Below are 27661 nucleotides of genomic sequence, written 5' to 3' on the forward strand. Positions count from 1 at the left end.
AAGAATGAGCAAATAAAGCTATACAATCATTATAAAAGAAGGATTGGCCAATAGCAGAACTTAAAATTACGCTGCAGAATGCATACTTCCATCTTGGCTGCTGCCCATCTGAATCTCGGAAGCAATAAAGAACAGAGGCATCTTCTGTTTACTTCATTCTCTTTGCAACATCCAAGTACGCATACTCGATTTCTTGATCAGCAGGACAAGTGTTTGTAAATTCATCTCTTGCGTATGCATTGTTCAAGTATCTTGAAATCCCTGTCATTTCAGGTGGAAAATCAAAATTTCTATATTTTTTTGCAACAACCTTTTATTAAAAGAAAAAAGAAAAATATAATTACATACATGATCTGAAAAAAAAAACAAAATCTCCTCTTTGTGCATAGTTTTAATTTTCAATGTGCAAGTCTGTTGTTATATGCAACACAAAGGTAAAGAAATGAAGAAAGCTAGCTAACAAGCTAACTCACTTACAGGGTTTATTTGGTATAAATACTCAGCTAGAGCTATGCAGATCTATGTGGACCAGTAGACCACACCTGGAAGAGACACAGCTTAAAACAGAAAAGGAGCTAGCATAAACCAGAATTAACAGATCATCTTATAGTAACAAACTGCCCCACACTTGGATACTTTCAGTGAAAGAAGAAACTTGAACTGAAATACTAAATTTCAAATGGCTAGCGGAAACAACTATTGGCTGATACCTAACCCCTCCCCGTTGGCCAGCAAAGGATGGTGTATTGTTCATCCTCCATCATCCTTCAGGCATTCACCTGGCATAAGGTGAGTCGCCCCATATTGGCCCTGCTGACCCTGCTACCTCTGAGCTTTGCTGTGCCTGTAGTCAAAAAGGACACTTTCTAAAGGGACCTAGTTTGTTTGAAAGCCAATGAATTTCCAGTGCAGCCATTTCTCTGCCAGAGCTTGGTTGGCTTCAGAGTAGCCCAGTGACAGACATCTTGGTCACTAGGACTGTTAGGTAAGTGTAGATGTTCCACAGCCCTGCAAGAGGAAGCTGAGAGCCTTGGCTGGAAGGCAATGGGTGATTGTTACCTTGCTAATGTTATTGATACTAGCGGTGATATTCAGCCAAGCAAGAGTTTTGGATTAAAAGTAGGAGAGACAGGACTGAATTTCAGTTTTTGTTGGCTTCTTGAATTGGCATGGACAAAATAATTTAACCTTATTGGTCCATGCTCATAATCATTTTGCCTATGAAATGGAAATGAAAACACTTCTCTACAGCACTCATTTCATACTTACGAGAGGCTTAGTGAGTGCACTCATAGCCCAGATATGAAACCAGATATTCTAGCACCCGAGTCAACAAATTGAGGATCTGCCTCACTGTGCTGTAATGAAATGGCCTTGTGCACTAGCATACAGTGTCTCAACACAACCACTGTGTGGCCTCAGAACAGATAAAAGGATTCCTCTGCATTTTAGAAAAGGACTTGAGCTTCTGGGCCACTCTTCTCTTTAGGAAGCTAAAAAGCAAATGCAAACCTTGATTATATGGAGCTTTGGTAGGAGGTTGCAATCTGCTAAGGTGAGATCATCTCCATCCAGGAATTTCCGACTGGAAACAGTGATCTCCTCAGTGCTGTAAGCATCAATTTCATCAGGCAAGGGGCTATTTAAATAGTTGTCCAGCTTCCTCAGGGCTTTAAGCAAAGATTTTTCCAAATCTAGGTTAAGACAATAAAAAGGTTATTCAAGCCTGTACCAAGATCTCTCTGACACCAAACAGAAAGGCAACTCCTGCATCCTGTCTCCTGGCACCAGCCCAGCTCACAGACATCTGGCCATGCCAACTCCTGCAATTCCCTTATCCTAAGCTTAAAACTTAATGCTGGGATAAGAGCCCTAAGTAGCTAAATGGGGTTCTGAGAAAAAACAGAATGGGGCTGTGCTACCAGAAATGGCTCCTCAAACACCTCTGTGGAGCATGCTTTTGCAGAGTGACCTGGCAGAGTGGCTCTGCCTTCACACTGACTTCTCACCTTGGGAGTCATGGAGCAAGTGCCTGCCCACAGGCAGGGCAGCGAGGCTGGGAGCGATGACAGCAAGTGTACTAGAACTGTACAGCTCTGATTTCTCCCAGTAACTACTAGGTCTGACTAACAGACTGCAGCACTCACTTTCATTAGCATCTTTTCTTGGGTTCTTTATGAATGCAGAGAATTTTGCAAACACATCGTTTCCTGCAGAGTTAGACTCAGGGTGGTTTGGTGCAAGCTTGGGATACCTGGGGAGTTGAACAAGAAAAGTTATATGACTAGCCTTTATTTTCATCTCCATTAATTGACATAGATTATTCTTACACTGCAGTGTCACAATATACACAGGACTCTCAAAGGGAACCATCCTGAACTGAAAATCATTTGGAAATGATTTTAAACATACCTAAGCCATGTGGATGACCACCTTTACCTGAGGGAGATGGGAAACAACTGTTATTACTGCAAACACTGCCCAAACAGAACAGTGGCTCTCCTAGGAAAAGCAGAGGGAAAATCCCTACTCACACTAGCTGCTGCTCCTCCCAGCCTCCTTGCCTGGACAGCTCAGGTGTCAGCAAGCTGAGAGCAGCCAGCCCAGTAGCTATTGCTGCTAGGGGCAGAGAGGAAAGGGAAAGAGCAGCCGCTTGCCTGGTTTAAGTCAGGATTGGATGCTTGAGAAGGGATCATGAGGAGACAGCTTCCCCCATCAGGTACATGGTAGAGCGATGGGACAGGATGCTGCTGATGGTGGGACAGCAGGGTTTGGGGCAAGGTGGAAAGAGCTGCTGGGGTGCGGAAGGACAAGTCCGCACATGCAGTTCTAACGCATAATGAATGAAGGCTTGACCCAGCAAAACCAAATGGTTTGGTCACTGAACCCCCATTGAGGACCATGAGGGGCTGAAAGCAAGAGAAGCAGCCAGGAATACAGTACCGGGGTGGAGACAGCTTTTCTTCCAAGAACTCTTCAATCTTGTTGACATCAGTTTTCACTTCACCATCAAAAGTCATGAAGGGAGGGTTTGTTCCTGGGGCAAGGTTCTGCAGGTCAGCAGGCTTTCTAATGGGAGGAAAGAGAAGGGGTTAATCAATGCAGGAACCACATTTGCAATTTCTACACTTAATTGCAACAGTTTCACCTTAAAACAACAGGCTGCTCTACATCCTTCTCACAAAATAAACCTTAGCCCAGCTGCTTCACACCAGTGGTGTGAGAATCCATTAGCCTGTATCTGAATGTGCTCTGAAATGCCTAAAACATACCCCAAAACTTCTGCGTCATGTTAGAGGCCTGCTGCAAAACAGGTTAAAACCTCAACTGCTTCAAAGGAGTTAGTCCACCTTATACTAGTGAACCCTAAAGAAGAATCAGGCATCCAGACTTGACACAATGCCATGCCACGGTGCCGTTTCAAATCTATCAAAAGAAAGTCAGCCTTTAAAATCACCATTTTGGAAGAGCTGTTCTGAAAAGAGAACTCTGGTTACAACCTCACCTTTTCAAATCCACAGTTGTAACATTGAATATGACACCTTTTAGCCACAGAATCATAAAGAGACGCTGAGAGAAGGGGCAATTTCCGATGCTTTCCCCATCACTGCCAGCCTGTAATTAAAAAGAAAAGGCACATACATCTGTGATAATAGCAAATTTTGATAGCAGATGCAGAAGGAAAGCAGAAAACCCAGGTCTGCTACGAGTACATATAGCATGTTACCCGTCTCTACCAAGACATATTTTCATGCAAAGTTTCTGTATATCCTTCTCCAGACATGCACAGAGATGTGACGAAGGATCCTGTCATCTTGGAGCTGTAGTTTTTCATTAAAATGCATAATGAATATTGCTGTAAGTTAGAAAACAAAATTGAAATTACAGCAGTCCTTCCAAAGGAAATAATCTCCACCTCATTTGTCTATGTGAACATAAATCTACCTAAGTCACTGCGTGATTAAAACCAGTTGAGTCATTTAATGATCACAGGAAACAAACAGAGACTTACCAACATAAATTGAGATGTAATGGCCAAAGCACTTGAGGGAATGAACAGAATAAATCAAACAATTAAGAATTTCAAAGTAAACAACTATGGGAGCCCCAGAGAGAAGGAAAGTTGAGTGCTGAACCCACCCGTCTGTGCTTTGCTGAACTGAGAACTAATGAAGCACAAGTTCCATGTCCCCCTGTGTAATCCCTCCTTGTTATAGTCCCAGGGGTCTCACTTTAAGTGTGAAGTGTGGCCATACCCAAGCCATGTAACCTCTTTTTCTGTGTGCCCCTCTTTCTTTTTGGCTAAACATATCATTGGGTGTCAGTATAAAGCACTAAAGGTATAACTCACTATACGTGTGGCCACAGAAGTGTTGCTCTCATGGACTTTATATTGCACTTTGTTAAGAGACTTTGTTAAAATAAGGCAGTCTTGCATAGTTGCTATTGGTTGAGTTAGGCTTCACACAGCATTGCTGGAAGAGATCAGAGGTCTAATTTTTAAGCCCTTCATATTATTCTCCTAAAGCACAGTTTCAAAACTTAGATTAAAAGTAAGTGCACAGAAGTAAAAAACCAGGTGTATCATTTACTCAGTTAATAGGTTAGTCCATTAAGTTTTGCAGACCTTATAACCAAACAACACACATTAATGAAACCAGTTCTGCTTGCTGTTTCACCTTCCTCAACGCTATCAAATGAATCTCAACTACAGTAAAAAGCTCTCCATAAACAAACATTGCCATTGGATTGCTTTACAGTGCTCACCTTCACAAAGAGCTCTATGTCTGGAAATGAGCACCTGGTCTGGAGCAGGCAAGTTTCTGCCATGGAGCTTGAGGGATGCATGAGAAAGGATGCTCCTGCAGCTTGATAAACCTTCTTATTCTCCCTATCAACCTGAAGGATTTTCCTCTGATAACTCTCTGTTGCTTTCTGCCTTTGGTATTGCCACAGCCACCGGCTTTCTTGTTAGTGAAAACCGTAATAGCTTATTGTCATAAATACTGCCAGGGGATGAAGACTTTTAGAAATGTGAAAACAGCTGGACTGCTGTGTTAGAAAACTCTTGTTTCGTAGGTGGCAAAAATGAAAGCTGGTCAAAGCTACTATTGTATTTTTCTTCCTACTCAGAGCACTGCTTTGCAGTGCTGTACAGCTTACAGCAACAAGAAGACAGAAAACTACTGTGCATCTCGTAAAAATAAGACTAGAAATGCTGCTAGCATGTGCTTAAAATAGAGCTAAATACTTAACACCACCATTTTGTCTCACCCTGCCTCTCATGTCAGGTTTTACCTACTCCCCCAAGGAAAAAGGGGGGTGATGGTTATCACTGTGCCCCTTTTCATGCTAGTAATGGGCATCTGCACCCTGCACCAAGCTGCAGAGGGGAGAAGCAGCAGGCAGGGGACATTGTTTTGCCTGTGCCATGTCTAGAGGAGTCAGGCAGGCACATCTGGCTCCCTCTTTTACTGTAGGAGTTAAGGAAACATGGGTTTTGCTTCATTTTGTCTCCCACCAGCTTGGTGACGGTACACTTCAGAGCAGCCCCAGCCTGCTCTTCTGGGGAAATGTCCATAGGTAGAGCCAGGGATCCAGGTCAGGGCAGGTGTCTTACCATGAGAAACACAGGCATGAAGCAGGCACCAAGTTCCAGTTTGTCTGTAGCTGGAAGGACATATAGGCAACCAGGAAGCTGAGGGACTGTCAGTCCTGGAAATGTTATAGAAGCAAACTCCTGTCTTGTTTCTAAGTGCAAACTTTTTTACGTCCATGCCTACCTGGGAGGAAAATTTGCTGCAGCACTACTTTCTATTTTGCACTGGATAAAACAGCAAACAGCAAATCTCTCAGCCTTTTACCTTCATGGCTTTAGCCTGCTAGCAACCTAGCAATAAAAAAAACGAGGACTTGAATAAAACAAGGGATTAAGCATTAACATTACAGCAATGCTCTGCCAACTGCAATGACTGAGGTGATCAACTGTTTATTTGGTACTTTTTGATGACTTCTATGGGCTAGTTCTGATGGTGTTAAACACACTGACGAAAGCCAAAAGGCATCTGACCTTCACATCCTGTGCTGCCTCCTTTCCCATGCTGCTTACAAGGAGCACCAATAGCATATTGCTCTCTTAGCTGTGTCCTGTGCAAAGCAGGCATTACAGTCTCTAGTGAAGTGATGCAGTGTTTGCCCAGCTTTGTTGTCTCCAGTGGTTATGGAAAGCACTTGGCTTTTACAGCAGAAAATAAATTCACAGAGATTAGGATGTTTCCCCATTTCTGATGTGGCCATGATCCTTCTCACAGGCTAAGAAGAAAATCTGATCAGTTTCCTTGTGCAATCACTGATGAACTTTATTGATTTAAATCCATTCTAAAAGCCCACACTATCCAGGCAGTGTAGTACACCCCAATGTCTTAGATGGGGCTCTGTGCTGTAGGGTTGCTGTGCCTGAACTGAGAAGAACAGTCATAGCTTTGGGAGTTCTTCAGTCAGACTCAGCTGCTGAGGTCCTACGGTAAAGGAGGCAGCAGCCATTCAAGTAGAGACAACTGAGAAGCTGGTGAACTGCATCAGGCTTTAGGAAGCTGAAAGCCATTTAGTCCCCAGGGGCTTGAGCTCTGGGTGTGAGGTGAAGGGATGACAAATCTCCAGGTTTGCCACACCAGGGCTAGTGGTGGACACTTCCAGGTTTCTTTCAGTTCTGCAGAACTGAAGGCAGATTACAGTAGCCCACACAACAGCACAGGCAGTGATTAAACCTTTCCCTACTGTAACAGTGACCAGCAGTCTGAATGACTACAAGACCCTGAACACCAAATCTGATTCAGACTTTGACACAGTTTGACCTGGCACCTCAAAGATGCTACAGTTTCCTATAACCTTTGCTGAAAGCCCAGAATGGGGATATTTTGGCCTACTGTGGAACACAGAATGAATACAGCTAGCTAAATGCCTTCAGATACCTCAGCTTGCATTTTGGCTTACAGGAGACAACTCTGTTCTCCTAACTCAGCTCACCTAATCTGGGGGGCTACAACTCCTACTGGACATAAAAGCATCAGTGACACATGCCAAAAGTGTTTGTTCAAGTTTCCTAAGAGAGGGTCTGCCATGATGACACCAGCCACTCAAAAATCATGAGCTGGGACACTGAAATAGCTTTATAGCTGTGTAATGAGCAAGACAACAATACCTGAAATATACCATCATTGTATGATAATGTACTTTCCAACAAAGCAAGGGTGCCCTTTTTACAGAAGTAAGACTGTGTGTCGATATCTTACCTAGCAGGACACAATGCAGCAGTAAGAGAATCAGAGAAGATCCATATTTAATACCCTCAGGAAGATAGCGCAACGAGGGGCGTTGCAGCCTGGGAGCAAAACTCCCTGCATTTTTCTCCACACCACCTCTCAGGGATGTGTAACTTTGAGCTGTGCCTGGTACACACGCAGAATTTAATTACACTTCCTCACCACTGTGCTTAGTGATGATGGAGGGTGAAATCTTAACTGCGGTCAAGTCAGCTGGAGTCCTTTGTTGTTGATTCAATGGAGGATTGTGTTTCCAGACTGGTTATAATCGTAATAACCAGGCAAATGCTGCTGTAATTGTAGGTAATACTGCATGATGGCCTCCACCTGCAATTGTTGTGACATTCTCTTAACATTCAGATCTTGTGGGTGAAGTGGGCCAAGTCCCCAAAACACAAAGCTGTTTTTTTATGCTCTTCTGCTGCTTCAATAGATGGCAAACCAGCATCTTGAGCAATTGGCATTTATGTTTTAATTGTGATTGGTCAGGAGGTCAATGTGCTTTTTCTAATAATACTGGGATTTAATGAGTTCATTAATCAAACAATTAAGACAGCCCTTGCTGCAGAGGAGAAAAATGTCAGGCCGTGCACAGAAGCTTTAATTCAGAGCCATCAGAGCCCTAGGCAGCAATTGTGACAGTATCGACTTCTGACAGCTCTCTGTAACGATGTGCCATTACTTAACAGGATTATTAGCATGCGCTCCCTGTTTTCATTTATTTTTCACTGTTCCATGCTCTTCAGTCTATTTTTCTGTTGTTGTTCCAGGTCTTCCTCAAAGATGCTGGGAAAAGGAGAAGCTGTCCACACCCTTCTTCCCACCACTGCTTAAGCTCCTAAGAGTAGGAGAACCACCGTGCCTTAGGCTAATTTCACTAGGCAGCAAGACCTTAGGCAAAGATATCAAACAGGGTCCTAAAAGAACTATATTCAGTTTCTGGAGCAGCAGCTCTGCTTTTCTAGGTTGCCTTGAAGAGGTCACTTGCCTCCATGTCCTCATCCACAGCAAGAGGATAATTATAGTGAATTCTCTCAGGAGTCACACACTGTATGTCATTCTTAAGCCAGTAGTTAGGGCTCTCCCTGAGCTGGAGGTGCTCTGCCCCTAGAGCTGTTGTAAGAATTTGTTTTGTAACTGTTTCTGTTCAAACATCTCAGGAGCCAGGTTTCTGAAGGTTCTTCTATTGACCTCAAACATTCTGTGCCTTTAAAATCGTGATGAGTCGAATTTGTTTTTCCTGGACTTTTTCTTTCCTTTTGAAGGTTAAGCATGGAAGAAACAGTTCAGAAGGAGCAAAGCAGACTTTTTTATTTGTTTTCATATAATTATATAATCCCTTTGAAGCTACAATAAAAAGAACAAGGATCATATCTTTTTCTTTTTCCCAAAAGCTGAACTGCAATTCCATTTTCTTCCTTCAACACAAGGGAGCTAAGTTACCTTCTTTTCCATATTTATGCTGGCTAAGAAGCAGGTTTACCCTGCAAGTGGAGCAGAACTGCTGCTACTGGGAAACAACCCATCCACCTGTGACCAGTACCATGGATCTGCCCCTGCCTGTTCTGCTGAGCTAGCTGTTTCAGGCTGAACTGGGACTTGCCTCTAAGTTTTCTTATTCGATCCTCAGCTATGAGGCAGTTTGTGCGTGCTCTTCCTTCTTATACCACACCAACAACTCCCCCCTCCTTTTTCACAGCGCATTTCATCTTCTGTCAAAGAATAGAACCACAGCAACTACCTGGAAACTACTGCCTGAAAAACTACAAGGAGTTTGCAAGCTTGGGCCTCCTGTGGGAAGCAACTTTAAGGCTGGGTGCAGCTTTCAAGACCGATAGTTATTTTGCTCTAATTCCTTCTAGAGACTCATTTGTTCAGCACTGGCATGGATTAACTGAACCCACCGCATTCCTAGCCCCAACTCTTGCCATAAACTAAGCCCTGCAATGTCAGCCTGACAGCAGTAACTGCTCTGAGTAGCTACCACTGGCTCTGCACATGCAGCAGCAATGCAAGAAAGACCCCCTTTGTAAACAGCTCTGCTTCCTGCCCTTCTGCATCACTGGGACCAGCCATTGAACTTGACCATACAATAGCCAAGGAAACAGGAGAGGGGAGCTCCCAGTGCCTCCCTTCTCCTCCTCATCCCTGAGAAGAAACCCCACTGCCCTCTGGTTTACCACGAAGTGCCCAAACCATTTTCTTAAGAACACCTTTTTTAAGATCCCAGGCAGAAAGACAGAAAATCACAGTTTTCCAGCCATAACCATGTTCTGTGAGTGTGCTGTGACAGATATATCATTTTAATTAAAACAAAACAGCACCTGCTGCTTGAGGATACAAAGTGCATTTTACGTTCTTGATGCCTGCTACAGTATTCATGCAGATTCCCACCGTATCACAACACTGACAAAAAACCCTAAAATTGGCAATATTACTTCTGTTATGAATGCGATAAAAATATAGTTACTACAAGTCATTTTGCTTCACTGACGGCAACTCTAATGCACTTAATAAGATACGATATTCTGTGCTAGGCACAGGAGCACCACAGGCATGTCATTTGGGTTAGATCACATTCAAAACAAAGCTTTTTTGTGAGGGTGAGACAGATTACCTGGATTTTTCTCTAGGCACTGTGTTTATTTTGTGGCTACAGCTAGGACACGAACACCTAAACACTAGATTTTAGAGAATTCGTTTGATGCCACCTACTGGGCTTGAAATGGAAATCTTGATTTGTGCTCCTGAAGCGATGAGCAGCAGCAGCCTCAGACATTAGTATATCTCATCATGAGAAGTTCAGCTCAGAGCCACCTCTGCAGCAAGAACCCTTGCTTTTCGCTAATGGCAGTTATAAGAATAGTTAAGATGCTGAAATTGTGCTTCCAGGTTAAGTTCTTAGATACGGCATCTGCAATTTAAAATACATTTTAATGGACAAAGAAAACTTTTGCGACTTATTATTCCAATACTTTTGAACAGTCATGTAGCTCTGCCTATCCGATAATACCCAACACTTAAAACAGATGTTTCCAGCTGCTGTTTAATTTCTCAGCCAAACAGAAGGAATAGTCATATGCAAATGTGGCTGGTAGTTGTGATTCCTGCTCATAAACTGTAATTTTTGTACTCCCCAGGGTAGACTCTTGCTGTGTGTGACATCCGCAGTAGAGAAGTTCAATGAGAAACCTGTGTTAAACAGCAGTTGGATGCTCCTTCAGGTAAAATAATTTCCCATTTCCCCTTCCTTTTCTCTTTTAAGAGCAAAATAAGCACCTTGATATTGAAAGTGTGCCATAAGGATTTTTGTTTTTAAAACAAATATATCTTGTTTTATATTTAGAAATACTAATAACATCTATCTTTTATCTTGAACAGTATTACAGGGTTTAGAGAACACCAAACATACGTAAAGGATTACAACTTTTAACATGCAAGTTCATAGCACACTTTTTGTCCTAAACCCTAATTAAGTTTTCAGGTTAAGGAGGCAACAGTAAACATAACCACAAGCATCCTGCTGAAAATAGATTCTTTCTCTTTTTAAGGTGCTAAGACACAAAAGCATGCAGGGGAAGGAAGGAGCAAGTATACTAAAATGTTTTCTCTAAAGAGAGAAGAGGTGGTTTGACTTCCATCACCCTCTCCTATGATGTCACTCGTAAGACCCCTTTTTCCTGCTAAAGCTGGAAGTCTGCCCCTGCTGACTCAAATGCAAATGGGGACAAACCCTGAGCACTCTCTTTCCAATGCAAACAGCTTCTAGTAATTGAGTAGCTAAGTCTTCCCTCAGAAGAGTGTCCATGTTGAACTCTGTAGGAAGCATGGCCCTTTCCCACTTCAGCAGGAATGATCCCCTTTACCCATCACCCCCTACATAAGAACCAAGTTAGGGCTGCAAAGACTATCACAGCTGCAGCCTTCGGCTGTATCGCAGTTCTCACTCTGTACACCCCTCCTCAAGCACGTGTTTGGGTGTTTCATGAGATAGCCTCAGTAGTGAGGTCATTCAGTGCCAGGGTGAAAGGATCCCCATGACCACTCTTCCAAGCTAAAACATGCCAATACATTGCAATAGATCTTACAGAGCATGCAAAATTTCTAATCTGGATGGTCAGCTGAAAAATGGACCCTGGGGTCTCTGGTCTCTGGATGTCTTCCACTTTCTCCCCTTTCTCCCACCTCTCATTGAAGTCACAATCAGCCAATGCATTTAGGTGTGCCTGTAACTTTTAAACAAGCATGTTAGCTCACCAACTGCAAATGGATGGACAGATTCTTTAAGTTTTGTATCTGCTAAATATCCTCTTGAATGACAGCACGAAGTGCAGCTAGTTATCCGCTCAAGTGGATTTGATTTTGGCTTTAGAATAAAGCAGACTCATCATAAGTCCTGTGCACTAAGTAGTGGAGGGGAAATGACAAAGTAGAGCACTAGCTGACTTTACACCTCAGTAATCCAATCTGCAAATTGAGGTGCTTTGGGAAGAGGACGTATTAAAAAAGGGTAGGTGCCCAGATTAGCAAGATGCACAAAACCTGAAGACAGCTGCAGGCACAACTGCAGGAAGGAAACCTGGGGGAGAACCAGCAACTCAATTAGTGTGCGCTAGGCTTGACCATTACCTGCTACTATACTGGTGGGGAGAGCCTGGTTTTGTTACAGAAACACGAACCCTCTCCATCCAGGTCAATGGATGCCGTGTGCCACATGGACAGGCAGCAGTGCAGAGTCCCACTGCACAGAACAGAATGGGATTAACCAAGAAGCACATGTCTTCTAGAGCACCAGGGTAGCTGGAAGTGTTTCAGATCACTGGGTATGCCAGCTTTCCTGTTCTCTTCCTCCACCTCACAAAAAATGGAAATGCACAGTGGTCCAGGAGGGAACCTTGGAGGTCCTGTCTGGCATTTCAGCAAAACATAAGGACAAGTTTCAGCCAGAGACATGCTGGGGAGCTATCTAATGATAACAACCAGACCTGCAGATGGAGCCTGTGACCCAGAAGGAACAGCAGGAGCACTTCCAGTGCTTTTTGAACAGAGTGAATACGCCACAAACTGATAACCCTGAGTTTAAGATAGTGGCAAAATGGCTGGTGATAAAAAGTGGTAACTTTCAGACAGGTCTAAGTCACTGAGTTCATGGACCAGACATCAGGAGGCTGCTCTGGGTGCTGAAACCCATCAGCAGTTGTCTGTACTCATCAGATGTTAATAGCCAACCACAAAACAGGCTACAAAGATGAGATCTTAGGAGTCCTGTTTTAAAATGCTGTCAGCTTGTGGAGCTCCAGGACACCAAGCAGCTGCCAAACTGATGCAAATACAAAACTATGGAAAAGGTGTGGCTGGGATCCTCAGACAGAAGGATTTCTTAGCCCTGCTTTCCTTTTTTAACTCATGAATACAGGGAAATGTAGACCATTATAGAAGCATCTAGGCACTAAAAATTAAGTACTGTACAAATATGTATAAGTACAGTGAAAATATTAACTGAAAGACTGCTCCTAACTTAAAAACAAAAAAACCAGAAAACTTATATGTAGACCATTAGTGGGAATGCCAAAGGATTTTTGGAAGTCTTTTTACAAAACACGATGGAGATTAGACAAAGCTAGGCCAAAAAGAGATGTCAAGAGAAAGAGAATGAAAGGAAACACGTGCAGGTGCAAGGCAGTAAAAGGAATTAACTTTTCACCTCCACATCTTCAACTGACCACAGAACGCCATTAAGCTGTTTTTTGCGTGACCACGATTATAAGGTAAAGGCTGAGTCTGCCTACAAACAGGATGATAATTTATGCAATTTAGGGTTCTTCTGGAATTGACAATGAGTTCAGGCTAAGTCCCCACCTGGAGAAACAATGAAACTCTTGTTACCTCATATTTTAACATTTGAAGCTTAGGCAATTTATGTCTCCTGGCCTGGCCACTCATTCGCATTTCATAACATCTTCTAACAGTTTCATTATTAAGGCTTTTCTCACTCTGCTAGGCTTCTGAAATTACACTATACTTTCTTTCATGCAGTGCTTGCATTGACTTATGATTATTTTGTTTTATTAGATTTCATAATTCAAATGTTCAGTACGACACTTTGCTAGAAATGGTTCTTCAAATGGTCTTGGTCCTCAGTTCACGCTGAGGGATTAACAGTGTGTTGGAGTTTCTTTATGGGATATTTCCCTCAACCCTGTTTTTATGTAGTGAGCAGTGGTCACAGCTTAAAAGGGTTATATACATCTGGCAAGTCCAGTCTTCTTTAGATGACAGAAAGGTAAAGAATTCTGAAGCTGTAATTTCCTCTGGTTTCAGGTCTCTCTCTCCCCTACATGCCAGCAGCCATTTCAGAGCAGAAAAAGCCTCCTTTATTCTAACTTTAGCTGCATTATGTACTTACGGTCTGCTGGGTAATTATTGTTGAAATTAACTTGATTACTTAGTAAGCAATTAAATGCTTTTGATGCATAGGAGGAAATTTTCCTTCATTAAGAAGGAACTTTGTAGCAATAAACTTTTTACCTTTGTCCAGTTACTTTATAAATAATGAGAAACAAAAGGCTCAAACTCACTCCTGTTACGTAGATGAAACCTGTTTAATTTTGATTTCAATAGCAGTCTACCCAGTACTTCTGCTGAACAGTAGGTCTGCCTGCACCCTGCCCTTACAGTTCTGACAAAAATTATAAATAAAGGAATCATTAAATGATAATACTGTAAAGTGAACAAAACACAAGAGACTGTGGGTGAAAATTAAGATGTGCAATATCTTGTAATACATTTGTAGAGGCTGTGGTTCACAGAATCACAGAATGGTTTGTGTTGGAAGAGACCTTAAAGCTCATCCAGTTCCAACCCCCTGCCATGGGCACGGACACCTTCCACAAGACCAGGTTGCTCAAAGCCACGTCCAGTCTGGCCTTGAGCACTGCCAGAGATGGGGCAGCCACAGCTTCTCTGGGCAACCTGTGCCAGTGCCTCACCCCCTCACAGGGAAGAATTTCTTCATAATATCTAATCTAAATCTACCCTCTTTCAGCTTAAACCCATTCCCCCTTGTCTTGTGACTACACACCCTTGTAAAAAGTCCCTCTCCAGATTTCTTGTAGGCCCCTTTAGGCACTGGAAGCTGCTCTAAGGTCTCCCTGGAGACTTCTCCAGGCTGAACAACCCCAACTCTCTCAGCCTGTCTACATAGCAGAGGTGCTCCAGCCCTCTCAGCATCTTTGTGGCCTCCTCTGGACTAGCTCGAGCAGGTCCATGTTCCTCTTGTGTTGGGTGCCCCAGAGCTGAATGCAGTACTGCAGGTGGGGTCTCAAGAGAGCAGAGTAGATAGGGAGAAATCACCTCCCTCAACCTGCTGGCCATGCAGGTTTTACTAATATTCACTCTTATTTGCACTAAAGAGATTGAAGATTAAACTTATGTATGTATGCAGTCTTACAGAAAGGTAAAGCAAACCAATTCTGTGATGTTACGCACACTGCTGTTGCTGGCCTTAGGCCGGGCCCTTCACGTGGCCACAGGTATTCTCATCTACAGCTGTGGCTCTCTACAGGGCAATTAAAGGCAGTCAATAGAGGTACTTAAAAAAATGGCTAAAACCAAAAGAAATCACAAAGGAAAAATGCAAATTACAGGTTTATTTTCTCAGATATCTTTCAGCTGCCTGTACTAGGTCTACACATAAAGCCACTCTGGTAGCTACAGTATTTAGCATAACCTGGCACAGTGCTGAGCCTGGTTTTAGAGCAAAACGACTGGTGCCTCTCATGATGGGAAGGCAACTAATTAAACATAGAAGATGCTTGCATATAGCTACCTGCCATCCACAGAACAGTAAATATGTGGCAATCACGCAAAAGCAATCAGCAACCAGGAATCCACTGCTTTGTGAGCTCAACAATCATTTGCTTAAATAATTCATAAATTGTTTCAGTGATAAGTCCTGGCCAAGCAGAGCTGTCTGAAGGAGGCTCCTTGCACAAGCAGATCCTCTCCCGCTGTGGAAAGGGGAAACTGGATGCTCCTGTTGCAACACCAGCATTTGAGAGGGCATCAGAAAGAGGTTCTCCTGATGCTGCTTCGGCTTTGATGGGGAAATCTTTGTCTCATGCTCCTGCCAATCAGGGGTGCCCACCTGGGCAGTGGCCTGTGGTGCTTCACATTCTGTGTCTCATTCAGCTGGCAACTGAGGGAGGAGGCCAGCAAGCCCTGGTAGAAAGCTGGGCAAAATTCAGCATTTTGCCAGGTTTCCATCTCTGGTTTTAGTGCAGCAGTCATGCACAGTCTTTCCGTTGCCAGATATTAAACGCTTAAGGCAAAGTAAACATCCTTTCTATGGTTTTTTTAGATGTCTATCCCCCAGCAACAATACATGAATACAGCAGCCCTTTGTGACAGTTTACTTTTTCCCTAAAACAACTTGGAAAATTATTTCAACAAATACTACTTTATCCCACCATTATTATCAATGAGTTATTACTTATCTCTTATTTTATAAGACTTACTTAGATGACAGCGAAGAGCAAGCTTCCAGGAACTGTGCACGGCCAGGAGAACAGAGGCAAGGCAAGAAAAATTAAATGTAAAAATAAGCAGGAATATGAATGTGTGTATAGCAACCACTGGAAAAAAATCAGCTATAATATAGTAGGGTATAAATTAGTCTTGCCCAATTTATGGATATCATTCTTCTATACAAGTAATTGGCATATTGCATGAACTATACTTGTTTTGTGTCTCACTCAAAATAGCATTACTTGCAGTCACCACCACTTGTTTACTTATTTATTACACAATGATAATGAATTATGTGTATTACACACAGTGACCGAGACATCTCAAAGCAATGTAAAGAATCATTGCCACTCCTCCAATACAGAAGCCAGTTTATTTTAACGTGAGACGTGACAAAAATCTCCATTGCTTATTAGAGAAAAAAAAAATAAATCAAAAAACTAATCAAGCGGTGTATTCAAAAGGGAAGGTTTTAAGGAGAGGCAAAGGGGAATGGCTGCACAGGTGCCCAAGCTCCTCTCCCCCTGCAATTGAGGGGAGGGAATACCATCATCCACTTTAACCACAACAGAAATATCCTGGCTAGTAAATAAAAATACACAGTATTCAAAAAGATCACACACACACACACACACACACACCCCCCCCCCCAGTTCCTATCCATTCCTTATGATTCAAGATTATCTTCAAAAACCTGCAAGTATTCTAAGGATACCAAGAGCCTTTTAACTGAACACAGGTGAAAATCTGAGCTGGGAAGCACCACTCAGTTAGAGACCACTGCTTTAATCTTATATCAAATAGTTCAAAACCAAATTTTCTTCTGCTGGGAATTCTGCCTACAGAGCTTGGGCTGTCTGTGTTTGTTTTAATGGGAACATTACCAGGTCACAAGCACACAAGCAGCAAACCAAATGCTATTAGCTATTTATCCTGTTACAAGAATTATGCTTAAATACCTCAGTGCTATTTCTAATCCGTATTTAATAACATGGCAAGATACCAGCTGAACATTCTACATGGAGACAAAATTCTTATATCCTTTTTAAAGTCTTACAGGGAATTACTTCAACAAAAGAGCATTATATTTTTGAACACATAGGTCTGGGAAAAAAAGATTAACTGGCATTTCAATGACACATCCTGTTTTATACTTCATCATATAATACTTAACCTGTGAGACACAGACATGCTGTTTCAATCTAAATGCAAAAACTATATATCTGTGATTTGTGTTGTAAACAAATAAATAAGAAATACCCAAATAAATAAACTATTTAATGTAGCTTCAGGGAGTTGGTCACTGAAGGCCTGAGAAAATAACTTGCCAATGGCATTCCAAAGTCTAATGTTTAAATCAAGAGGTGAAAGTGAAAGATTACCCTCCAACAATTTGTGATATTTTGGTCCACATAGCACATAATTCAAATAACCAGGTAAAATATCATATAAAAAACCTGCCAGCTCCAGAGGGAACTGGCAAAGATGTGTCCTGAAAGAGCAGTTGAAAACTGGACATAAGTACCAGCCAAACCCCATTAGCTTGACAGAGAGGGTAGCTGAAACTCTATTCCTTCCCTTCCTGGTGCAAATTCTAACTCGGGGGTATTCTTCATCTGGCTCTCCCCACCACCTCATTTCTATTCACAGGCTTTGGGAAAATATGGGATACACGGTATTGCTAATTAAAATACAGGTTTTAAATAAATACAGACTACATGAACCATGCTGCAAACCAATCAGCTATAACACTGATATTCCTCAAAATAAAGACTGTTTGTGGTCCCTGCCCCTGGGGAGCCCCTGGCCCCTGCTGTGCTCCTGGCAAAAAGGAGGCTGATGGACTTGCTGAGAGGTTGGTAGCGTGTTTGCTTCTGCAGACAGCATAGGCCTCAAAATCTTTAGGTCTTCATGGTATATTTGGATCCCATTTCAAGTTTCATCTGCCACCATTACGGAAAGAAAACTACTCAGGTTATGTAACAGCTTTTAAAAATAATTTCAAAAATAACTATCAGGTAAATGTCAATGATTCTCCAAGACACAAATTAGCATTTTTCTGAAATCTGAGTAAACGTTTAACTTCTTTATAACTACCCCATTTGAATAACTTGGAAAAGGGCACAAATCTGCAACTCCAGTCCTGCTGTATGTAGTTCACTCTTAACAACTAATAATTATATTTCCAGTCGATTTTGAATATTCACATATGTGCTAAAATTTCGGCATATGAAGAGGAAACAGACAAGACCAGAGATGCCACGCTGGCATCTCTGCCTGCCTGTGAGGTTTCACCATAACCACCTCTCTGCACATGGCACACCAGGCAGCCAGCCGGTGTGCCAGCCCCAGGCTCCTTGCAGGCAGGAGGCTGTGACAGGCACCCTCTTCCCAGGGAAAGCCTCCAGCAATGGGGTTGGTGGCAGGCTGTACAAGTTACCGCTGTTTGCTTTGAGAAGCTAAATATTTTTATGAAGGAATTAAAACACTTCAGCGCTAACAAGGCACGTATTATTGAAAGGAACTGGAACGGAGTCACTCAACTTGTTCAGGCTTTTATCAGTAAATAATCAGACATTGCAAATGGAAATGCATACAAGTCTTTATCACAGTGTGCCATTTTATTATCCGAGCATGAAAATAATCATTTAACCTTCACATGGCATTTACTTACACTCCTCGGGCAGAGTTCAAGGAACATGCAATTTCTTACTTTTTAAAAGAAGCAACAGGACTTTTTTAGGGGAGACATAGAGAATAGAGTCAGTGATGGCGCTGGAGTCATTCTCCATCCTTCACCTCCCCTTTCATGCAATATGTATAATATTTCTTTTCACTACCTTACTCCCTTTCCTACCTCTAAAGATGAGAGATCTGTCTCTTGCTTAAAAGTACACGTCCGCTGACAATTCAAAGCGGCTTCACCAGAGGTCAGCATCCTGAAAAAGTGTGGTCATATTAATAATTTCCATTGTCACTCCTGCTTCACAATATTTAAACTAACTTCTAAAAAACAGTCACAAATATAATTTGCATGAATCCATACGAGACCGCAGTAACACATCTCTTATTCCATAAGCAATTGCAAAATCCACAGAAACCAGAGGCTGCTGAATGCCATTGAAAACCTATATACTGCTACAATGGGAAATAATAGCAAATAGGCCATATATTGCCTAACAGTATGATCACTGGATATTCCTGGCTCCTTGCATTTTATCTTTCTAATGCTGTCTCACTTTGCAAGCAATTATTGTACGTTGATGGTGTCAGAGAGAGAGCAGGGATAAGTCTATGTGTCTATGGCTCTGGCATGACAGAGGGACACACACTGATCTTCCACTTATGATCCAGGTAACATCACAATCTCAGTCACCCACATCCGACATCCTAAGTACAGGGCAGCTATTGCTGTCTCCTGCATTTTGGCAGCTATGCCTAAACCCCTTATGAATGAATATAGGCCTAACATTGACAGGTAATATTTCCCCCAAAAAAGCTCTTAATTTTTATTTAATGAAGACCATTTGTAAAATTTCACCTGAATTTTCTAATAGTTTAATTTTAGTATAGTTGTAATTTTTAACTAATTGGCTAAATCCCTTTCCTCCACTTGCCCAGAAAATCATTCACCACACACTTATGCTTCATATTCATCCCAGAAAATCATTCACCACACACTTATGCTTCATATTCATGAATGCCATAAGTCCTGTAGATTGGTTTGTTATCCATCTATACACAAACAGGAATCAAGCCTCAAATTAAACAGACAGCATGAAAATTCCCAGGCACAACTGCACGATAATCATGCAGCAATCATCAAAGTTTCTGAAGAAGGCTGCAGCTCTCCAACCAGATTTATGAAATGAAGGTTCACTTCAGACAAACAGGGACCTAAGACAGAAAGCAGACAAGGAAAACTTCCATCCTTGCCCCGGTCTCTGATGAGCACAGGTAAGACCGGCCTTTTAACAAAGACAAACCTCAAGGAGTGGAGGCAGTATGGTTGAATTTTGGGCAGCAGGCTGATCTCGGCAGAAGCTGCTGCTGGATTCAGCCAGCAAGAAATGCAAGCTGTGCCCTACGGCTGAATCAGGACAGTCTCTCCGCTGTTTAGCGAACAGCTTAAAATAGCACGTGACTTTAAGCTTGTGCTTAAAGCAAAACACATGGTGAGGTGCTTTACTGAAGCAGTGAGCTCAGAGTAAGGAAAGATGGGAAAAGGTCTAGGAATGGAGCTTTGAAGAAATTTACTTTATTTCAGAACTTCTTTTGACTAAAACAAGCCTGCAAAGTGCAGAGATCTGCAGTCACACAATAAATAGATGCTTAAGGCTTGTACAGTCCTATGGCACATGCAATTTTAGGACTTCCAAAGCATGGACAAAAAGATGACTCCAAGAAGCATGACTAGATTACACACACACAGAGCACATTACATGCAACTTTGCATTTCTCATCACTTACGTCTATCTGTTGCTTTGTGTCTTTCTGAAACAGGACTTGGCCTGTCAGTTGTCAGAACTGACACTGGCATAAACAGAGCGCACCACTGCTCTGCTAAGAACCCCTCCGGGAGCAAAGCAGCAAAACTGTTTTTGCTGTAGCTTTCAAAACTGCTCTGTGTCAGCAGTTCCAAGGATCCTTGTTTCTCTGTAGCAGTCTAAGCCTTAGAAAGGTGGCAACGTGAATGGCCAGAAAGCAAGCATGAGAAGTACAAATGAAAAAGACTGCACATTCAAGAAACCTGCATAGCTTTTCCAGAAAAAGGTTGGTATTGCTTTCACACCAAAGTCTACCAAGCACAGTTTAATTGAAGACTGCTGGAAGAGTACTCAGCTCCCAGAAAAACTGCTGCAGGTGCACCCAGCACACACAATAACCTAAAGAGTTATGAAAGGAATTCGTAATGCCAGTTCCTCTTAAGCTGCATTACGGAACCCAAAATTGCCATATTCCATTTCTGAATAGAAAATAAAAAGGGCTGAGAAAGGGCAAATACCCACGGGAAAGAAGCCAGCTTCCTGCTTTGTGCTACAGTCTTGGGAACAGACCCACAAAATGTCTTTGAACAAACACACCTCTGCTGATTTGGTACTTCTTGTACAGCTGTAAGTAGTCAAAGAATCAAAATCACCATACAAATAGCTCATTAACCAGGAGCCAGAAAAGAAGGGCCATGCTGGTTTCGCTGGGCAGCCTCATAAGGCTCAGTCCTGAGCAGATTTGGTTTGATTCTGGTTTCAGCACATCTAGCCTACACCGTGCTCCTGCTACGCTCCAGGGATGGGGCTTTCTCCTGAATGACTTTTCCCTTGTTCTAGGTTAACTTTCATGACTACTCAGTTATAAAAGCACACAGGTCTCTTAGCCAACTGTAAAACAAAATAGTTGAAAGTGGTGGAGGGAAACAATGTATTTTAAAAAGTGACAGAATTTTACCGGCAGAAATGTCATGCTTGAAGAAGGTACACAAAACGGAACTTGAGAAGTATAAAAACAGAGGGGGAGGAGAAAGGAGTAGGTGTGTTCCTCAAGGAAAACGCAGTGTGGTTTTGACAGAAAGTGAAATGCGGCAGCAGTGGTTGGAATGCAGGCAAAGAGAGGCTGGCTGTTTTCTACCACTGCCCAAACCATATCAAATGGTCCCCTGCTCATTTCATGGCAAACTGTATTCAGTGGCATCACACTAAGCTAATGTGCTCACCTTTGGCAAGCTCTGTAGAGCTCCCTTTGCTTGGATAAATATTCAATAACTAAACTTTTCCCCAAAACTCTTTTAATCTGTAAACACGGAGCTAGCGCGACTCCGCACATAGAAATCTTTACTTTCCACTTTCCCAAAGTCATCTAAACATGGGGCTCCCATGGTGAACCTGCACTAAAATAGGACAATAAGCATGTGTATACTTGCATTTTAATACAGGATTCCATCCCTGGCAGCGTTCAAGGCCAGGCTGGACAGAGCCTTGCTTTAGTGCGAGGTACCCCTGCCCATGGCAGTGGGGTTGGAACTATTCTATGACTGACTATTCTATGATTCTACATCAGCTGTTCTCCTTATAAACCATACTCACCTAACTGATTTACAGACTGATTGCACCAGTGAGCAAAAGTTAAGATTTTAAGCACAAATACTTACTGTAGATGTTTACATTAAGCATCATGCACAGCAGAGTCCACTGAATGGGCATTACAGGCTTTTTTCCAAGGATCTGAGCTCCTGCTGCCCATGGACTTTTTACCTACAGCACTCAGAGCCCAGAAGTTCAGTTTATACCTTAAATATATATAAACCACAGATCCATTGCATCACAGAAAAGGAGATTCTGTTTTGTGCTCTAGTATAAAACACCCATTGCCATTTAAGTTGGATACGTTAGCTGCAGTGTTTGGAGGCACAGATGCAAGCACTTGTTATTCCCGTCCTATCTCCTGTCTCTACTCGCAACAAGGCTTTTGCTTTCTCATTTATTAGCACTTTTGATAATTCAGCACAGCTCTAAGTATGTGAAATCAGTCAAGCACATCTCAGGAATGGTGCAAGGAAATTCTGTTTCAGTAAAGTAACCTTGGCCCCTGGCAGGAATTAAATAACTCTTTGAATCAAAATAAATTACTTTGATTTAGAGACCAAGAATGTCATGAAATGGAATATGTTATGAAAGTCTATTACTTTTCATTGAATAAAATCTATTCCCTGAGGTTCATGGTCAACTTCTACTGTATACTCTTTAACCCAGAAACTAAGCAAGTAATGTTTTGGAAGATGAGCAAAATCTCAGAAGAAGATTTTCAGAGAAGGCCTTGTGCTCAAGCTTGGTTGTTTGGCTGACTGTTTGTGTTCAGCAACTACAGATAAATCACTATCCCTAGAAATCTCTGGAATAATGAATTACGCAGTTCTGACTCTGGTGTTTATATTTCCTATCTGTAAGAAAATTTGAAATTCATCAGTAGATAACCCTGGAGGTTTTTGGTTGTTTGTGTTTTTTTTTTGAGGAGCGTGGGAGTTTTATGATTGACTGTTTTGGGGGGTTCTGTTTGGTTTTTTTTGTTGTTGTTTTCAGGTTTAGGTTTGTGGGGGTTTATTTCATTTAGAAATAAACTCTTAAGTCCTACATAAAGGTTTCAATTGCTTAAAATTAACTGACTAATTTTAGTGAGAACTCCATTTCATTCAAATGTTATGATAAATATGACATTTACAGAAGTTTCCTGGCAAATAAAGGTCTTTTACCACATAAGGAAAAAGAAAAGCATACCTATACCATTGACCTTAGAAGACCAGCTAGCAAGCTTCAACATCCACGGGGTGTCCTACCCAAGGTCCCACATATGCTTGGTTGTATTACCAAAGACTGACTGGAAAGTGTATCTGGATGATATACTTTGCAAACATTTACCTTTGAAACACCAGCAACACACAATGTTGCTATCTAAAGGAAATATATGATAGATACTGTTTCATGGTAAAATGGAAACCAGGTAAGCACCTAAGTGAAAATCTCAAAGCAATTCTGATACGGCTTTGTCCTTACAACCAGAAAGTCTTATGTAGCTCAGCTTCATTAAATTCAGTCACCCAAACACAGTTGTCTGCTGTCTTTGAGATACCCTAGTGTAGCCTGCCTGGCATTGAGCTGCTGGTCCAGAAGGACATTATCTACGATAGATGCTACTAACCCTCTAAAAAGAACAAGCTTGATCAACAATAATTAAAACAAGAAACACTACTCGTCATACAGTTACTTCTTAAAAGTTTCTTTCTGATGGTCATGCTTCTGTTTGTTATTCTTAGAACATTATTACCAAGTACTTCAGTGTTAGCCAAATCTAGTGTAATGCTCCCTAGCAGGGAAACCATGATGATCATTCAATCACTATTACTGTATTATTTTCTTATGAGTTTTCTCTAATCATGGGACTTACTCTTAAAATTCTTCTGTATTTGTATTATGCTATCAAATCATGGCACAGCCCTCCTATTTCTAGCACTGTGCATGCAGGCAGAGACAACAGGCTGACAGTCCCATCCCCCCCCCCCCCCCCCCCCCCATCTTGACCATTTATGAATAAGCCAAAAATCAATAGGCAGGTGAAATGAACAGCAATAGGCATGGCAAAGAAATCAGAAACAGGACACACAACAGTCTCAGTATTTTAAACAGCCTAATCACTTCCCTGCTTCTAGCAGTGCTGTAGAATGCTACTTTTAAACAGATGTTTGAAGAAGGTCAGGGAGCTGATGGATAGCATATTCATAAGGAAACCCCCAACTGCACAGAGGAAGCACAGAAGGTGCTTGTGAGAAAGGTAGCAGAAGGGTGGAAGAAGTCAGCAGCACCTGCAAAGTAGAGGTGGGTGTCAAAATCTCAAAAGCATGTAAGACCTAATAGGCAGACATAGAGTAGTGATATTATGAAGCATAAGAGGGGTGACGATGTCCATTAGAAACACACATGGGAAGGAAAGCATTAAAGGCTGAAAACAAATGTTTGCATCCAGTTTGGATCACCTTCTCACTTCCTTAACCCTTTAGTTTTAGCAATGGCTCAGAAAGGAGCACCATGTCTGTGGACCACATGCTGTGATCAGATACAAACATTCAATAATCCCAGAGTTCATGGTTTCCCATGCTGGAATCCACTCTCCCCTTTTTCCCCATCAAAATGTATCAGCAGCTATTTAAGCACACCATTACGTATGTTAAAACCTACTTTAACATACATAACAATCTCCCTCTTTTTATACTCCTTTCTTGCTGCCAAGAGAAGAGTGGAAAGATAGCGAGTGTGTCTCAACATGACAGCAAGAACAGTATGTACATGAACTTTTCTGACAGCAGGAAACAGAAGTGCTTCTCATTCCCAGGATGGTGGCCTGGAACATTTTGGTGGGTAGGGAGATGCTGTCTTGCAGGTACTTTTTTCCTCCATTAAACTGGAGAAATTTGTGCCAACCCCTAAAAAACTAATCCAATCTCAACTAAACCAGCCTCAGCTGAAAAAAAAAAAAAAAAAAATCTAGCTGCAGGTGAGGTAAAATATTCAAGCTTTGTAACATTTCTCCCCTGAAATCATTAGAAAAGCAGCTATATTATTTTCTAGGCATTCTTAAGTGACTAATGCTAAGTCAATCATAAAAAAATACTCCTTCTTTGGTCTTTATTAATTCACAGATATTTTCAAAAACTGTGCTTAATCCTAGTATTTGGGGACTACAAAGTCACAACAGCTCTACTTTTGACCACACTACTATTCCATGAAGCATGCACCCAAGTGCAATAATGCACACATAGTCCTTCTGACTTTGGCCTCTGCCACTCTCCAGCATTCCCTGATGAACGTAAGAGCATACAACAAGAATTTAGCAAGTTACAAACTGGTCCTTGCAAAGGTAACCTAACCTTGCAAAGGTAACCTTACCTTGCAAAGGTAGCCTAACCTTGCAAAGGTAAACCCAGATACTCGTGGAGAAGGAGTATGTTTATCATAATTCATTCGAACTACTACTGCTTGAAGAAAATTGCAGACAGCATGGCTGTCAACCACAGTTCATGTTGGAAAATCCCAGTATCACATTTTAAATAGTATTTTCCAGTTTATTCTACCTCAACCCCTTCTCACTGCATTCTGTGGATCTTAAAATCCCTTGAGAACTCATGTCACAAGTCCCAGCTAGCAAACGGATGCTGCTGGGTACATTCCTACCTCTGCTCTCGGTCCCAGCCCCACGGTAAGGAGGGCACAAGCAGCATCCCCGAGTCCACAAAAAACTGAGATCCCTGCATACCCTTTCCATTTCAACCTAGAGAATCCTCAAGTAGACTAGCACAGGGCCCATCAGGGGAAACTGGGGGAGACCGTCATATCTGTGCTTGAGCAGCCCCACCAGCTCCCAGAGGTGAGGGGAGGAGTAGGGACTGACCTTCAGTCACCATGCTGGGAGCCCTATACCATCCTGCCTGCTGGAGGAACGAGGAGCCAGTAGTAAGTTTATTACAGGCGTTAATAATCAAGTCATCTTTGCTAGGCTGGACTTCTGCCTGCCAGATTTAAATGCTACCCATCACAGGAGCTGTCCAGGGCTCCTGGAGGAGGGGAAGGTCGCGCACCCAGGTTTCCGCACCAGCACCTTACCTTGACGAAGAGAGAGATGTCGTGTTCCTGTTTCTCCTCATCCTCCTCTTCCTCCTCCAGGGCGGCAGGCGAACCTCTCTCGTTCTCGTCCTCCGCCCGGCCGTTAAGGCTCCGACCTGCCGCGTCCCACTCGCGGCCCTCAGGGCCCGGGGACCCGCTGCGCTGCTCCGCCGCTCCCCCGGCCCCTGCGGCCTCGCTCGCCTCTTCCGCCACCGCCGGGGCACCGGCTCCCTGCTCCGCCACCGCTGTCTCCACTCCGTCCTCGCGGGCAGGGCCGACCGACGACCGGCGCCCGCCGTCGGCCTCTCCTCCGGCCGGCAACGCCACCTCTGCTTCCTCACCGCTACTGGGAGCCACCTCGCTCCCCGCCGGAGCCACCGCCTCCTCGGCTGCCATCAGGGCTGCCTCCTGCACGGCATCTTCGAGGTCTTTCCCAGCCGGTGCTGTCCCTGCAGGCTCCTCCGGGTCTGTCCCAGCGGGGGCTGCCTCCCGCACCGCCTCTTCGGGATTTGTCCCCGCCGGATCTATCCCCGCAGGCTTCTCGGGGTCTGTCCCCGCCGGAGCTTCCTCCCTCACCTCCTTCTCGGAGTCTGGCCCCGCCGCCTCTTCGGGGTTTGTCTCCGCCGGGTCTTTTGCCATAGTCTCCTCAAAGTCTGTCCCCGACGGGGCTTCTTCTCTCACTGCCTCCTCAGGGTCTGGCCCCGCCGCCTCTTCGGGGTTTGTCTCCGCCGGGTCTTTTGCCATCGTATCCTCGAAGTCTGTCCCCGACGGGGCTTCTTCTCTCACTGCCTCTTCAGGGTCTGTCCTTACCGGGACTGTCCCCATCTCCTCCTCGAGGTCTGGCCCCGCCGGGGCTGCCTCAACCTCCCCGGGCTCCGTCCCCGCCGGGGCCGTGGCCGCGTCCTCGGGCTCCGTTCCCGCCGAGGCTGCCTCTTCGGGCTCTGTCCCTGCTGCGGCTGTCCCCTCGGGCTCCGTACCTTCCGGGGCTGCCTCCTCAGGCTCAGTGTTCACCGGGGACACAGCCGCGCCCTCGAGTTCCACCCTTGCCGCCGTGGAGACGTCTACCTCCGCGGCCTCCTCCACCGGCTCCCCTCCCGGCAGACCCTCGCCCCCCAGGCTTTCCCCATCGGGAACTCGCTGCTCAGCCCCCGCCGGAGGCCGCTGCTCCGCACCCGGCCGGCCTGACCTCTCCGCCGCCCCGTCGGGGAATCCGCTCCCCGTCCCGGCGCTGCCGCCCGGGGCCACCTCCGCCTCGGCGGCCTCCTGCCTAGCCATCGCCACCCCGCTCAGCCGCGGCGCCTCGCAGTGGAGGGACCCGTCCGGGGACTCCGCCGTCTCCTCTGTGGACACCCCTGGCTGCGGCTCCCCGGCGGCCGCTTCCTCATCGCCTCCTTCCCGAGGGACACCGCTTCCCTCCGGCGGCAGGGAGCCGGGCCGTCCCGGGCTCTCCGCCATGCCGGCCTCTCCACCGGCCGCTGCCCGAAAGAGCAGCAACACGGGCGCGTCCGGCTGCCGGAACAAACGGGAACGAAAGGGAAGCCGCGGATCAGCACCGGGCACCGACGTGGGGGACGGCGGCGCTTGCGCAGGGCCAGCCCCGGGCCCGCTGCGAGTGGGGAGGGGGAGGAGGGGAGCAGCCACAGGTGCGTGCGCTCCTCCCCCTGCAGC

General features: G+C 44.0%; 1 protein-coding gene across 1 annotated transcript; it reads right to left on the reverse strand.

The window, feature by feature from the left end:
• Nucleotides 1-83: 83 nt before the first annotated feature.
• CLIC6 (chloride intracellular channel 6) lies at nt 84-27506 on the reverse strand. Its single transcript, XM_057410089.1, has 6 exons — nt 25994-27506; nt 3506-3615; nt 2944-3069; nt 2148-2254; nt 1513-1694; nt 84-310 (listed from the first exon to the last, which is right to left on the reverse strand). The coding sequence occupies exons 1-6, from the start codon at nt 27446-27448 to the stop codon at nt 149-151; spliced, it is 2142 nt and encodes a 713-aa protein (XP_057266072.1). The 5' UTR covers nt 27449-27506; the 3' UTR covers nt 84-148.
• Between the last annotated feature and the right edge of the window lie 155 nt (nt 27507-27661).

The sequence above is a fragment of the Pezoporus wallicus genome, unplaced genomic scaffold, assembly GCF_028554395.1.
Source record: "Pezoporus wallicus isolate ANWC-B61680 ecotype Strahan unplaced genomic scaffold, APGP_CSIRO_Pwel_v1 contig_7011, whole genome shotgun sequence".
Lineage (NCBI taxonomy): Eukaryota > Metazoa > Chordata > Aves > Psittaciformes > Psittacidae > Pezoporus > Pezoporus wallicus.

Excerpts from the sequence above, each read along its gene's own strand:
- CLIC6 (XM_057410089.1), bottom strand. The coding sequence starts at position 27,448 with ATGGCGGAGAGCCCGGGACGGCCCGGCTCCCTGCCGCCGGAGGGAAGC. Across the intron at positions 3,070-3,505 it reads ACAACTGTGGATTTGAAAAG|AAAGCCTGCTGACCTGCAGA; the intron begins GTGAGGTTGTAA and ends TCCTCCCATTAG. Across the intron at positions 311-1,512 it reads CAAAGCTCCATATAATCAAG|GTTGTTGCAAAAAAATATAG; the intron begins GTTTGCATTTGC and ends TTTTAATAAAAG.